The sequence below is a fragment of the Trichomycterus rosablanca genome, chromosome 20, assembly GCF_030014385.1.
Source record: "Trichomycterus rosablanca isolate fTriRos1 chromosome 20, fTriRos1.hap1, whole genome shotgun sequence".
NCBI lineage: Eukaryota > Metazoa > Chordata > Actinopteri > Siluriformes > Trichomycteridae > Trichomycterus > Trichomycterus rosablanca.
This window is the reverse complement of record NC_086007.1, coordinates 19,269,163-19,284,154: the sequence shown is the minus strand read 5'-3', so window position 1 is coordinate 19,284,154 and position 14,992 is coordinate 19,269,163. Positions and strand designations below refer to the sequence as shown.

The window sequence follows — 14,992 nt, the reverse complement described above, 5'->3', positions numbered from 1 at the left end:
TTAAGAGCCTTGCTCAAGGACCCAGCGGTAGTAACCAAGCCGATGTGGGGCTTAAACCGGTGACCTTCTGATTACTAGTCCTGTACCTTTAACTCGATCCCAGCGGCTCATCGATCGCTCGCAGACTCAAGAACAATATCTAGCATGCTAAATATCCAGACCGGTCAGCGACTCAAAATCATGTAGTGTGAAAAGTGCTGCGATCCGGTTGTAATTGGCAGCGAGTACGATGTCAGACTACAGCCAATGAGAACGAAGGATACAGAATGAGGGGAAACCCAGGGGAGGTATAAATGTGTGAAACAGGTGCATAGTGATAGTTACTATCAGAATACATCGGCACACACACAAGCTTTACAGTATTTGTGACTTTGTCTATGCCAGGGGTGTCAAACTCCGAATCCGGCCCGCCACGTCGTTTTATGTGGCCCGCGAGTGCTTACAAGACGTACGATTGTTGTGATGGTTCGAGTAGTTACAGAGACGTACTTATAATTTAATGGGACACCTGCGCCTTTAAGCGGCAACCATTGACATTGTAGTCATGGCAACTAATAAACAGAAGTTAATTCTCTTGCAATCCAATACAAAAGCATCGCCTGTTAGTAGTAGACATTTCTATTCTCAGTTGTTTGTAACTGTTTAGCAAATATGTTACAGCGTTTCAGTTACAAATTTACCATAATTCCGTAATTAAATACGGTTGTTACCATTACTATAGCAATTACTCATTATGAGTTAAAATGCTAACCCATTAGCGCTATTTTACCTTTGGTTAAATTTCATATTGTACTAGATGTAACACTTAACTACAGCTATGTGCGTGTACTGTACTAAGTTTTTTTATTGTTTTTATTGTTCGTATTTTGTAGTTTTACTCTGTATTTGTTCTGATGCACACAGTGTACAGTTGGGAAGCAAATAAAACCGACCTAACTGTATTTTGGAGGGAGCTGTCTGTCTGTCTAGCTGAGAAAGGGGGAAAAAACTCTTAGCAAGGGCAGAACAATTGTCTTAAAATACACTGTAAAATCGTACATAAACTGCATCTCGGACAACCGATTTTGTGACCTGCAAAGTGACCACATCCCACCACTAGATGATGTTGAAAAATATTTACAAATAATCCCAACATGTACAAGAAGAGAAAATTGAAGCAGAAGGAAGGAAATGTAATGAAAGATGTGAAAGTGAATACGAGTTTGTGCTGCAAGAAGGAAGACCGGTACATCTCTTGTGTTCTGAGGCCGTGTCTGTGGTAAAGGAGGACAATATAAATGTAGATATACATTATAAATATACAGTATAAATTTGGCTTTTGGACACCAAACACAGAATTTAGCCTCCAAGAAAAACACCAAATTGTCCAAGACTTCAAAGGCAGACTGCAATCACAGCAGGATACGTTACAATCGGCCCTTTGAGGGCCACCATAATGCAGATGTGGCCCTCGGTGAAAATTAGTTTGACACCCCTGGTCTACGCCAAACCATAATACAGTAGAACCTGGAGTTACGAACGGTTTACCATACAAACATTTCGGGTTACGAACAATCTTTTTCAACTTAACGGACGAACAAACTTCGAATTATGAACAGAAATTCGCGAAACACGTGACGTCACGAGCAAGTTTACTCCAACCCTCTCTCTCTCTCTCTCTCTCTCTCTCTCTCTCTCTCTCTCTCTCTCTCTCTCTCTCTCTCTCTCTATATATATATATATATATATATATATATATATATATATATATATATATATATATATATATATATATATATATATATATATATATATATATATATATATATATATATATATATATATATATATATATATATATATATATATATATATATATATATACAGTGAGCGAACATTCGGACAGCGGACTGTGTTTTTTTTTTTATATTTTGTAAAATTCAATATTAAAATGGCCCCAAAGAATAAGCAGAGAAAGCGCAGTGGTGAGAAAATGAAAAAATCTATTACTATTTGTTGTTGTGTAATTACTCTAATTGCTGCTAATGTACAACATGTCACTACCTCATGAACCATTGTACCATCTATTCACCATCATGTACTAACACTTGTCTTTAGTCCTGTCTTCTAATTACTTGTTTAGATTAGGGATAATTAGGAATATCTTTTGTAGTTATTTATTATAGGATTTTTTGTATTATTGTTGTATTTGCACTGTTTTGTATTGTCTTGCACTTTTTGTACCGTGTTACACCGTGATCCTAGAGGAACGCTGTTTCGTTTCAATATGTACTTGTATGTAGCCGAAATGACAATAAAACCTCTCTGACTCTGACTCTGACTCCTACCAGTAGCTGTCACTGTGTATCACTGTGTACCAGACAGCGGGGACAGTGAGTGAGAGAGAAGAAGGAATTCGGCTCAGTAAAGTATTCTTTCTTTCATGCAATTACACCTACAAAATACAACACTATTGAAATAAAGAAGGAAATAATAGAGAAATATGAGAGTTATTGTTGTTTCTGGTAGAAACATTTATATAAAAAGAAGGAAATGTATTATGGTGTATGGTACAGTACACGTACTGTACTGAAATGTGATGTGTGTTTATGTACAGTACAGTACTACTGTGTATTGTTGTTTATTATTGTTTATTACAGTAATGTCTATTCTATAATTTAAGATTTAAGGGAAAATATACTTGTATTTATAACAAAAAGACCATTTAAGACATTAGAGAGGTCAGGTAAGGGGGGTGGTTTGGGAGGTCTGGCACAAATTAATTCTACAGTATTTACATTATTTCTTATAGGAAAAATAGGTTTAACTAATAAACATTCTGACGTAAGAACAGCCTTTCAGAACCAATTAAATTCGTAAGTCAAGGGTCCACTGTATATGTATATTTGTGGACATGGTATCATTAAACCACTTGTCTCTTCTGGCGTGTGTTTTCGTGACAAAAAGAAGTTTGGGAGACCAGACAGACTCGTCTGAGATTCCTCCTGGTGATAGATGGTGTAGTGTGTGACCCCCTATCACAGATCAATCATGTAGTGTGAAAACCACATGGACTTAAAAGACTCTTGACTACAAGAGATCAAGTTGTGTAGTATGAATAACATATCAACCCAGCAGACGGAGCAGTACTGGGCGGCGCTACTTACAGTGTGTGACACCAGCCAGCGTCTGGTAGAAGGTTGGCGTGTCGCTGTCATCGGTCAGGGTGACGCATACTCCGCCCGACAGCAGCCAGCGGGAGAAAGTAAACGCCTCCCGGTTCTGAAGGAGCCAACTCTTGAACTTCTCATAGTTCACCTTCTCACCCTAACATCAAAAGATAGGATTAGTCAGAACCACTGTACGTCATGATTATGAAATTAATACACACACACATACACACTGATGCGCCTTAATAATATTACCACCCCCTAAAATCGTGCATGTCTAAGTGAGGGATGTATTAAATGTTGGGCTGATGGTAGTTACTTGTAGTACACGTGGTGAATGCAGCAGATAAAATCATGATGATCAGCTGACTGGGTTAAGCGTTCCTGAAAAGCAAGGGGTGCTTACAGGCAGTCATGGTTTGAGTACCCACTAACAGTGGTCTAAAGAGTAAGCACAAGAACGCTGTGGCACCTAGTCCAGAAACAAAAAACGACACCGTGGCTACAGATAATTTTAATACTAGAGGCAGTTGTAGCTAAGTGGTTAAGGTACTGGACTAGTAATCGAAAGGTTGCTGGTTCAAGCCCCAACTCTGCCAGGTTGCCACTGTTGTACTGCAGTGACACTGACATGGTGGTGGTGTGTTAGTGTGTGTTGTGCTGGTATGAGTGGATCAGACACAGCAATGCTGCTGGAGTTTTTAAACACCTCAGTGTCACTGCTGGACTGAGAATAGTCCACCAATCAAAAATATCCAGCCAACAGCGCCCTGTGGGCAGCGTCCTGTGACCACTGATGAAGGTCTAGAAGACGACGAACTCAAACAACAGCAATAGATGAGCTATTGGCTCTGACTTTACATCTACAAGGTGGACCAACTAGGTAGGAGTGTCTAATAGAGTGGACAGTGAGTGTATTTAAAAACTCCAGCAGCGCTGCTGTGTCTGATTCACTCATACCAGCACAACACACACTAACACACCACCACCATGTGAGTGTCACGGCAGTGCTGAGAATGATCCACCACCTAAATAATACCTGCTCTGTGGTGGTCCTGACTATTGAAGAACAGGGTGAAAGCAGGCTAAAAAGTATGTAAAGAAACAGATGGACTACAGTCAGTAATTGTAGAACTACAAAGTGCTTCTATATGGTAAGTGGAGCTGATAAAATGGATAATGTGTGTAGAAATTAGGAGGTTTTAATGTTATGGCTGATCAGTGTATAAGGCTGCATAGTCACGGGTCAGGCAAAGTGTCTAATTGGCATGCATGCAGGAATCAAACTGGACATCAAAGCAATGAAAGAAGGTCAACTGGTCTGATTAACTCTGTTTTCTTGGCCTGGCACGTACGTGTGCATTGTTTACCAGTGGAGGAGATGGCACCGGTGAGCCCTGCATGTCCTGGTACCAGATACAACAGTACTTAAGGGACAGTGGTAGCCTAGTGGGTAGAGCTTTGGGCTATCAACCGGAAGATTGGCGGTTCAAATCCAGGCTCTGCTATGCAGCCACTGTTGGGTCCTTGAGCAAGGCCCTTAACCCTGTCTGCTCCAGGGGCGCCGTAAGGTGGCTGACCCTGCGCTCTGACCCCAGCTCCCAAAACAAGCTGGGTTATGCGAAGAAAGAATTTCATTGTACTGTACATCTGTATATGTATATATGACAAATAAAGTATATCTTCTTCTTCTTCTTCTATCTTCTTCTCCAGTCCATGTGTCAGGGGGTCAGAGCTGTTTTTACAGCATATTAGGGAGTTGGTCCTAATGGTCTGGTTTACCAGTGTATACAGTGTATATGAACAAGACAGCAAACCATGGAAATATATATATTTACTGTCGAGTCACATTATAATGACCAGCAGCTAATATCCAGAATAACCGCCATGTGCAGCACGGACAGCAGCTGGACGGGTCCTGGTAGGTTATCACAGGTATCTGGAGCCATGCTGACTGCAGTGCATCCCACAGCTGCTGGAGGGTGCGTGGGGGAGAATCTATAGAGCGAACACAACGATCAAGGTGGACCCACAGATGCTCAATTGGGTTCAAGTCTAGGGAATTAGGGGGCCAGCGTGGTACTTGGAAGTCTTGTTCATGCTCTTCCAACCAATGTTAGACGTGTCGGTCCACCCTCGCGCACCCTTATAGCCGATGTTCACCTCTCATATCAATGGCATGTGGTGCTCTGCAGTTTCCACGTCACTTATTCACAATGGTGGCATTTGTCCACTCACGATACACTTCCACCACAGAAATACTGCCAGCCTTGGCACGAAAGCCAGTAATCATCCCTTTCTGATAAATCGCCCGTTTTACCCATGACAGCAACGAAAGATATGTGTGCTGATAGCCTATCACACACCTTGAACTCATGAGCTACGTACTGGCGCTGTAAAAAGTAGGAAGTAGTCATAATAATGTGACTGGACAGTGTATATACACCAATCAGCCATAACATTAAAACCACGTCCTTGTTTCTACACTCACTGTCCATTTTATCAGCTCCACTTACCATATGTAGTCCATCTATTTCTCTACATACTTTTTAACCTGCTTTTACCCTGTTTTTCAATGATCAGGACCCCCACAGGACCACCACAGAGCAGGTATTATTTAGGTGGTGAATCATTCTCAGCAATGACATGGTGGTGGTGTGTTAGTGTGTGTTGTGCTGGTATGAGTGGATCAGACACTGCAGCGCTGCTGGAGTTTATAAATACCGTGTCCACTCACTGTCCACTCTATCAGACACTACTACCTAGTTGGGCCACCTTGTAGATGTGAAGTCAGAGACGATGGCTCATCTATTGCTGCTGTTTGATTCGGTCATCTTGTAGACCATCAGTGGTCACAGGACGCTGCCCACAGGGCACTGTTGGCTGGATATTTTTGATTGGTGGACTATTCTCAGTCCAGCAGTGACAGTGAGGTGTTTAAAAACTCCAGCAGCATTGCTGTGTCTTATCCACTCATACCAGCACAACACACACTAACACACCACCACCATGTCAGTGTCACTGCAGTGCTGAGAATGACCCACCACCCAGATAATACCTGCTCTGTGGTGGTCCTGTAGACCTGACCATTGAAGAACAGGGTGAAAGAAGGCTAAAACAAAGAGTTTAGAGTTTGAAGGCTTTGACAGAGAATAATGATGTGGGGTTATATAGTAATATGTGAGGTTGTGGAACCAGACAATTAACTGCCATCATCTCAAACGATCATGATGAGGCCGCTGACCTTTTCAAAGCACGACCAACAAGACAAACAAATTTATATGATGTAGACAGAAGCGACGCACAGACATGGTGGTGAGAAACTGATTCTCATTGTTTCCAGTTCATTCAACCTCAAATCTAGCATGGCATTGTGAGAAGAAATTTGAGACGGCATGTAAACTAGTGGGGTGTGAAATGTGGAGAGCGGGTTTGTATTTCAGATAGCAATCCTACATTTCCTCGTTCTGGAATCATTAGTCATGGCTGCATAGCTCTAATAACATGTATTAATGAAAAGCCACTTTATTATTTATTTGCTTCTCATTTCTGCAAATGATGAACGTTGCCAGATCTCTCTGGTATAAACTAAAATACAGTTCATTAGGGATGTCATGATACACTCTACCCACGATGGGATGCGATTCACGAAACTGGGTTTACGACACGATTTTCTCCGGATTTTTTAAACTGAAATTGAAGACAAATTATGACAAATTTTAATTTTATTATTTCTCTTAAAAAAAAAAAAAAAAAAAAAAAAATACTGTATTTGTGCTTATCTTTCATTTATCTAAATAATGAATACCCTTTTATTTCTGAGGTAGGTACAAACTATGTAAAACAATTTTGAAAAACCCTGAATCTGGCAACCAGGCGTATAGCTCCAGTGACGTCAACCAGGCGAGGTGTATAGCGCCAGTGCCCTCTGCTGTTTAAAGTGAATATCGATTCATTTTACATGTCAGATTGGTTTGAATCAACTGAATTTACCACAGGTGGACTCCAATCGAGTTGTAGAAACTGAAGAATGATCAGTGGAAACAGGATGCACCTGAGCCCAATTTTGAGTGTAATGGCAAAGGCTGTGAATACTTCTGTACATGTTTTATATATATATATATATATATATACAGTGTATCACAAAAGTGAGTACACCCCTCACATTTCTGCAAATATTTTATTATATCTTTTCATGGGACAACACTATAGAAATAAAACTTGGATATAACTTAGAGTAGTCAGTGTACAACTTGTATAGCAGTGTAGATTTACTGTCTTCTGAAAATAACTCAACACACAGCCATTAATGTCTAAATAGCTGGCAACATAAGTGAGTACACCCCACAGTGAACATGTCAAAATTGTGCCCAAAGTGTCAATATTTTGTGTGACCACCATTATTATCCAGCACTGCCTTAACCCTCCTGGGCATGGAATTCACCAGAGCTGCACAGGTTGCTACTGGAATCCTCTTCCACTCCTCCATGATGACATCACGGAGCTGGTGGATGTTAGACACCTTGAACTCCTCCACCTTCCACTTGAGGATGCGCCACAGGTGCTCAATTGGGTTTAGTCCATCACCTTTACCTTCAGCTTCCTCAGCAAGGCAGTTGTCATCTTGGAGGTTGTGTTTGGGGTCGTTATCCTGTTGGAAAACTGCCATGAGGCCCAGTTTTCGAAGGGAGGGGATCATGCTCTGTTTCAGAATGTCACAGTACATGTTGGAATTCATGTTTCCCTCAATGAACTGCAGCTCCCCAGTGCCAGCAACACTCATGCAGCCCAAGACCATGATGCTACCACCTCCATGCTTGACTGTAGGCAAGATACAGTTGTCTTGGTACTTCTCACCAGGGCGCCGCCACACATGCTGGACACCATCTAAGCCAAACAAGTCTCGTCAGACCACAGGGCATTCCAGTAATCAATGTTCTTGGACTGCTTGTCTTCAGCAAACTGTTTGCGGGCTTTCTTGTGCGTCAGCTTCCTTCTGGGATGACGACCATGCAGACCGAGTTGATGCAGTGTGCGGCGTATGGTCTGAGCACTGACAGGCTGACCTCCCACGTCTTCAACCTCTGCAGCAATGCTGGCAGCACTCATGTGTCTATTTTTTAAAGCCAACCTCTGGATATGACGCCGAACACGTGGACTCAACTTCTTTGGTCGACCCTGGCGAAGCCTGTTCCGAGTGGAACCTGTCCTGGAAAACCGCTGTATGACCTTGGCCACCATGCTGTAGCTCAGTTTCAGGGTGTTAGCAATCTTCTTATAGCCCAGGCCATCTTTGTGGAGAGCAACAATTATATTTCTCACATCCTCAGAGAGTTCTTTGCCATGAGGTGCCATGTTAAATATCCAGTGGCCAGTATGAGAGAATTGTACTCAAAACACCAAATTTAACAGCCCTGCTCCCCATTTACACCTGGGACCTTGACACATGACACCAGGGAGGGACAACTACACATTTGGGCACAATTTGGACATGTTCACTGTGGGGTGTACTCACTTATGTTGCCAGCTATTTAGACATTAATGGCTGTGTGTTGAGTTATTTTCAGAAGACAGTAAATCTACACTGCTATACAAGTAGTACACTGACTACTCTAAATTATATCCAAGTTTCATGTCTATAGTGTTGTCCCATGAAAAGATATAATGAAATATTTGCAGAAATGTGAGGGGTGTACTCACTTTTGTGATACACTGTATATATATATATATATATATATATATATATACAGTGCCTTGCAAAAGTATTCAGCCCCCTTGAACTTTTCAACCTTTTGCCACATTTCAGGCTTCAAACATAACGATATGAAATTGTAATTTTTTGTGAAGAATCAACAACAAGTGGGACACAATCGTGAAGTGGAACGAAATTTATTGGATATTTTAAACTTTTTTTAGAAATAAAAAACTGAAAAGTGGGGCGTGCAATATTATTCAGCCCCCTTGCGTTAATACTTTGTAGCGCCACCTTTTGCTGCGATTACAGCTGCAAGTCGCTTGGGGTATGTCTCTATCAGTTTTGCACATCGAGAGACAGACATTTTTGCCCATTCTTCCTTGCAAAACAGCTCGAGCTCAGTGAGGTTGGATGGAGAGCGTTTGTGAACAGCAGTTTTCAGCTCTTTCCACAGATTCTCGATGGGATTCAGGTCTGGACTTTGACTTGGCCATTCTAACTCCTGGATACGTTTATTTGTGAACCATTCCATTGTAGATTTTGCTTTATGTTTTGGATCATTGTCTTGTTGGAAGATAAATCTCCGTCCCAGTCTCAGGTCTTTTGCAGACTGCAACAGGTTTTCTTCCAGAATGGTCCTGTATTTGGCTCCATCCATCTTCCCATCAATTTTAACCATCTTCCCTGTCCCTGCTGAAGAAAAGCAGGCCCAAACCATGATGCTGCCACCACCATGTTTGACAGTGGGCATGGTGTGTTCAGGGTGATGAGCTGTGTTGCTTTTACGCCAAACATAACGTTTTGCATTGTGGCCAAAAAGTTCGATTTTGGTTTCATCTGACCAGAGCACCTTCTTCCACATGTTTGGTGTGTCTCCCAGGTGACTTTTTATAGATATCTTTGAGAAATGGCTTTCTTCTTGCCACTCTTCCATAAAGGCCAGATTTGTGCAGTGTACGACTGATTGTGTCCTATGGACAGAGTCTCCCACCTCAGCTGTAGATCTCTGCAGTTCATTCAGAGTGATCATGGGCCTCTTGGCTGCATCTCTGATCAGTCTTCTCCTTGTTTGAGCTGAAAGTTTAGAGGGACGGCCGGGTCTTGGTAGATTTGCAGTGGTCTGATACTCCTTCCATTTCAATATGATCGCTTGCACAGTGCTCCTTGAGATGTTTAAAGCTTGGGAAATCTTTTTGTATCCAAATCCGGCTTTAAACTTCTCCACAACAGTATCTCGGACCTGCCTGGTGTGTTCCTTGGTCTTCATGATGCTCTCTGCGCTTTAAACAGAACTCTGAGACTGTCACAGAGCAGGTGCATTTATACGGAGACTTGATTACACACAGGTGGATTCTATTTATCACCATCAGTCATTTAGGTCAACATTGGATCATTCAGAGATCCTCACTGAACTTCTGGAGTGAGTTTGCTGCACTGAAAGTAAAGGGGCTGAATAATATTGCACGCCCCACTTTTTAGTTTTTTATTTCTAAAAAAAGTTTAAAATATCCAATAAATTTCTTTCCACTTCACGATTGTGTCCCACTTGTTGGTGATTCTTCACAAAAAATTACAATTTCATATCGTTATGTTTGAAGCCTGAAATGTGGCAAAAGGTTGAAAAGTTCAAGGGGGCTGAATACTTTTGCAAGGCACTGTATATATATATATATATATATATATATATATATATATATATATATATATATATATATATATATATATATACAGTGTATCACAAAAGTGAGTACACCCCTCACATTTCTGCAGATATTTAAGTATATCTTTTCATGGGACAACACTGACAAAATGACACTTTGACACAATGAAAAGTAGTCTGTGTGCAGCTTATATAACAGTGTAAATTTATTCTTCCCTCAAAATAACTCAATATACAGCCATTAATGTCTAAACCACCGGCAACAAAAGTGAGTACACCCCCAAGAGACTACACCCCTAAATGTCCAAATTGAGCACTGCTTGTCATTTTCCCTCCAAAATGTCATGTGATTTGTTAGTGTTACTAGGTCTCAGGTGTGCATAGGGAGCAGGTGTGTTCAATTTAGTAGTACAGCTCTCACACTCTCTCATACTGGTCACTGAAAGTTCCAACATGGCACCTCATGGCAAAGAACTCTCTGAGGATCCTAAAAGACGAATTGTTGCGCTACATGAAGATGGCCAAGGCTACAAGAAGATTGCCAACACCCTGAAACTGGGCTGCAGCACAGTGGCCAAGATTATCCAGCGTTTTAAAAGAGCAGGGTCCACTCAGAACAGACCTCGAGTTGGTCGTCCAAAGAAGCTGAGTGCACGTGCTCAGCGTCACATCCAACTGCTGTCTTTGAAAGATAGGCGCAGGAGTGCTGTCAGCATTGCTGCAGAGATTGAAAAGGTAAGTGGTCAGCCTGTCAGTGCTCAGACCATACGCCGCACACTACATCAAATTGGTCTGCATGGCTGTCACCCCAGAAGGAAGCCTCTTCTGAAGTCTCTACACAAGAAAGCCCGCAAACAGTTTGCTGAAGACATGTCAACAAAGGACATGGATTACTGGAACCATGTCCTATGGTCTGATGAGACCAAGATTAATTTGTTTGGTTCAGATGGTCTCAAGCATGTGTGGCGGCAATCAGGTGAGGAGTACAAAGATAAGTGTGTCATGCCTACAGTCAAGCATGGTGGTGGGAATGCCATGGTCTGGGGCTGCATGAGTGCAGCAGGTGTTGGGGAGCTACATTTCATTGAGGGACACATGAACTCCAATATGTACTGTGAAATACTGAAGCAGAGCACGATCCCCTCCCTCCGGAAACTGGGTCGCAGGGCAGTGTTCCAGCATGATAATGACCCCAAACACACCTCTAAGACGACCACTGCTTTATTGAAGAGGCTGAGGGTAAAGGTGATGGACTGGCCAAGCATGTCTCCAAACCTAAACCCAATAGAACATCTTTGGGGCATCCTCAAGCGGAAGGTGGAGGAGCGCAAAGTCTCGAATATCCGCCAGCTCCGTGATGTCGTCATGGAGGAGTGGAAAAGCATTCCAGTGGCAACCTGTGAAGCTCTGGTAAACTCCATGCCCAGGAGAGTTAAGGCAGTTCTGGGAAATAATGATGGCCACACAAAATATTGACACTTCAGGAACTTTCACTAAGGGGTGTACTCACTTTTGTTGCCGGTGGTTTAGACATTAATGGCTGTATATTGAGTTATTTTGAGGGAAGAATAAATTTACACTGTTATATAAGCTACACACAGACTACTTTTCATTGTGTCAAAGTGTCATTTTGTCAGTGTTGTCCCATGAAAAGATATACTTAAATATCTGCAGAAATGTGAGGGGTGTACTCACTTTTGTGATACACTGTATATATATATACACAGTATCACAAAAGTGAGTACACCCCTCACATTTCTGCAGATATTTAAGTATATCTTTTCATGGGACAACACTGACAAAATGACAAATTTATTCTTCCCTCAAAATAACTCAATATACAGCCATTAATGTCTAAACCACTGGCAACAAAAGTGAGTACACCCCTTAGTGAAAGTTCCTGAAGTGTCAATATTTTGTGTGGCCACCATTATTTCCCAGAACTGCCTTAACTCTCCTGGGCATGGAGTTTACCAGAGCTTCACAGGTTGCCAGTGGAATGCTTTTCCACTCCTCCATGACGACATCACGGAGCTGGCGGATATTCGAGACTTTGTGCTCCTCCACCTTCCGCTTGAGGATGCCCCAAAGATGTTCTATTGGGTTTAGGTCTGGAGACATGCTTGGCCAGTCCATCACCTTTACCCTCAGCCTCTTCAATAAAGCAGTGGTCATCTTAGAGGTGTGTTTGGGGTCATTATCATGCTGGAACACTGCCCTGCGACCCAGTTTCCGGAGGGAGGGGATCATGCTCTGCTTCAGTATTTCACAGTACATATTGGAGTTCATGTGTCCCTCAATGAAATGTAACTCCCCAACACCTGCTGCACTCATGCAGCCCCAGACCATGGCATTCCCACCACCATGCTTGACTGTAGGCATGACACACTTATCTTTGTACTCCTCACCTGATTGCCGCCACACATGCTTGAGACCATCTGAACCAAACAAATTAATCTTGGTCTCATCAGACCATAGGACATGGTTCCAGTAATCCATGTCCTTTGTTGACATGTCTTCAGCAAACTGTTTGCGGGCTTTCTTGTGTAGAGACTTCAGAAGAGGCTTCCTTCTGGGGTGACAGCCATGCAGACCATTTTGATGTAGTGTGCGGCGTATGGTCTGAGCACTGACAGGCTGACCCCCCACCTTTTCAATCTCTGCAGCAATGCTGACAGCACTCCTGCGCCTATCTTTCAAAGACAGCAGTTGGATGTGACGCTGAGCACGTGCACTCAGCTTCTTTGGACGACCAACACGAGGTCTGTTCTGAGTGGACCCTGCTCTTTTAAAATGCTGGATGATCTTGGCCACTGTGCTGCAGCTCAGTTACAGGGTGTTGGCAATCTTCTTGTAGCCTTGGCCATCTTCATGTAGCACAACAATTCGTCTTTTAAGATCCTTAGAGAGTTCTTTGCCATGAGGTGCCATGTTGGAACTTTCAGTGACCAGTATGAGAGAGTGTGAGAGCTGTACTACTAAATTGAACACACCTGCTCCCTATGCACACCTGAGACCTAGTAACACTAACGAGTCACATGACATTTTGGAGGGAAAATGACAAGCAGTGATTTGGACATTTAGGGGTGTAGTCTCTTAGGGGTGTACTCACTTTTGTTGCCGGTGGTTTAGACATTAATGGCTGTATATTGAGTTATTTTGAGGGAAGAATAAATTTACACTGTTATATAAGCTGCACACAGACTACTTTTCATTGTGTCAAAGTGTCATTTTGTCAGTGTTGTCCCATGAAAAGATATACTTAAATATCTGCAGAAATGTGAGGGGTGTACTCACTTTTGTGATACACTGTATATATAATTTTTATTTATTTTTATTTATTTATTTTTATTTTTTTTCTCCCTTTTTCTCCGACTTTAGCGCATCCAGATTCTGCCCATCAATCATCCTCTCACTAATGCTGGTCCCTGCTCCTGAGTGCAGTACAGCACTGTGTACAGAGAGCCACACCCTCTACCGCACTCCTTTCCCATCTCCGTGCAGGCGCCACCAACCAGCCAGCAGAGGTCGTAATCGCACTAGTCTGAGAGAGAGTCCCCATCCGGCTTAATCCCGCCCCTATCTGAGCAACAGGCCAATCGTCGTTCATTTGGCCGCTCAGCCTCAGCCGGCAGGCAGAGCCAAGATTCAATACGATTCACCTGAGTGAGAACCTGAGAACAAACTTCACAAACAAACTTCTGTGTGTGTGCGTGTGTGTGTGTGTGTGTGCGTGTGTGTGTGCGTGTGTGTGTGTGTGTGTGTGTGTGTGTATATATAGAATTTTAAAGGGAAAAATTAATTTAATCCATTTTGGAATAAGGCTATATTATAAACATAATGTGATTTCTTTGATTATTTACTTAAAGAAAACTACTAAAAATTGGTACAGATGCAATACAGCACACCAAGTTGATGCCAATCCCATCACATTATTAGTGCTGTGATGTTATTGGTGATTGCACGCACTCACTCCTTCATGTTTCTTTGTTTAAATCTGTTTAATTTCGGATCATGCGGAGTCCTCCTTCCCCCCCCCCCCATTCAATCTCAGCCTCTGACTGACTTCTGGCCTGGTGCTGATTGGAAGAGCAGAACTTGAGTCTAGGTGCCGCCGTAGTCACTCTGATTAGGCGATATTGACTGGCAGGGGGAAGGAGTTACGACCCATAAATTGCAGAATGTAATCAAGCTGGACATGCTCTGACCTCTAAGAAGCACTTCCTCAGCGAGGACGGAACCTCCCCGTCGACGGCGCTGATCCGGCTCTCGACTTCCTCTCGCACCACGTAGCTGCCCGAGTCGCTGGCGAACAGGCTGAAGATGTCTGAGGGTGAGAAAAAATTGAAGAAAAAGATACAGATACAGAATTCTGATCAGGGTGAGCGTTGTGCTGCGGGGAGGCGACGTCAAGCAGAAACGCCTGCGGAGAACTCACTGAACAGCGTTCATTTATTTCAATACGGATTATGTATAGAAGCTGTGAGA

At 42.6% G+C, this 14,992-nt stretch overlaps 1 protein-coding gene across 1 annotated transcript in view; it reads right to left on the bottom strand.

The window, feature by feature from the left end:
• usp32 (ubiquitin specific peptidase 32) overlaps positions 1-14,992 on the bottom strand; it is a 151,568-nt gene that overhangs the window by 62,843 nt on the left and 73,733 nt on the right. Inside the window, exons 4-5 of the mRNA XM_063016647.1 lie at positions 14,713-14,831; positions 3,147-3,306 (exon numbers count right to left, since the gene is read on the bottom strand). Coding sequence (XP_062872717.1) covers positions 3,147-3,306; positions 14,713-14,831 — 279 coding nt within the window. The remainder of the gene's footprint in view (positions 1-3,146; positions 3,307-14,712; positions 14,832-14,992) is intronic.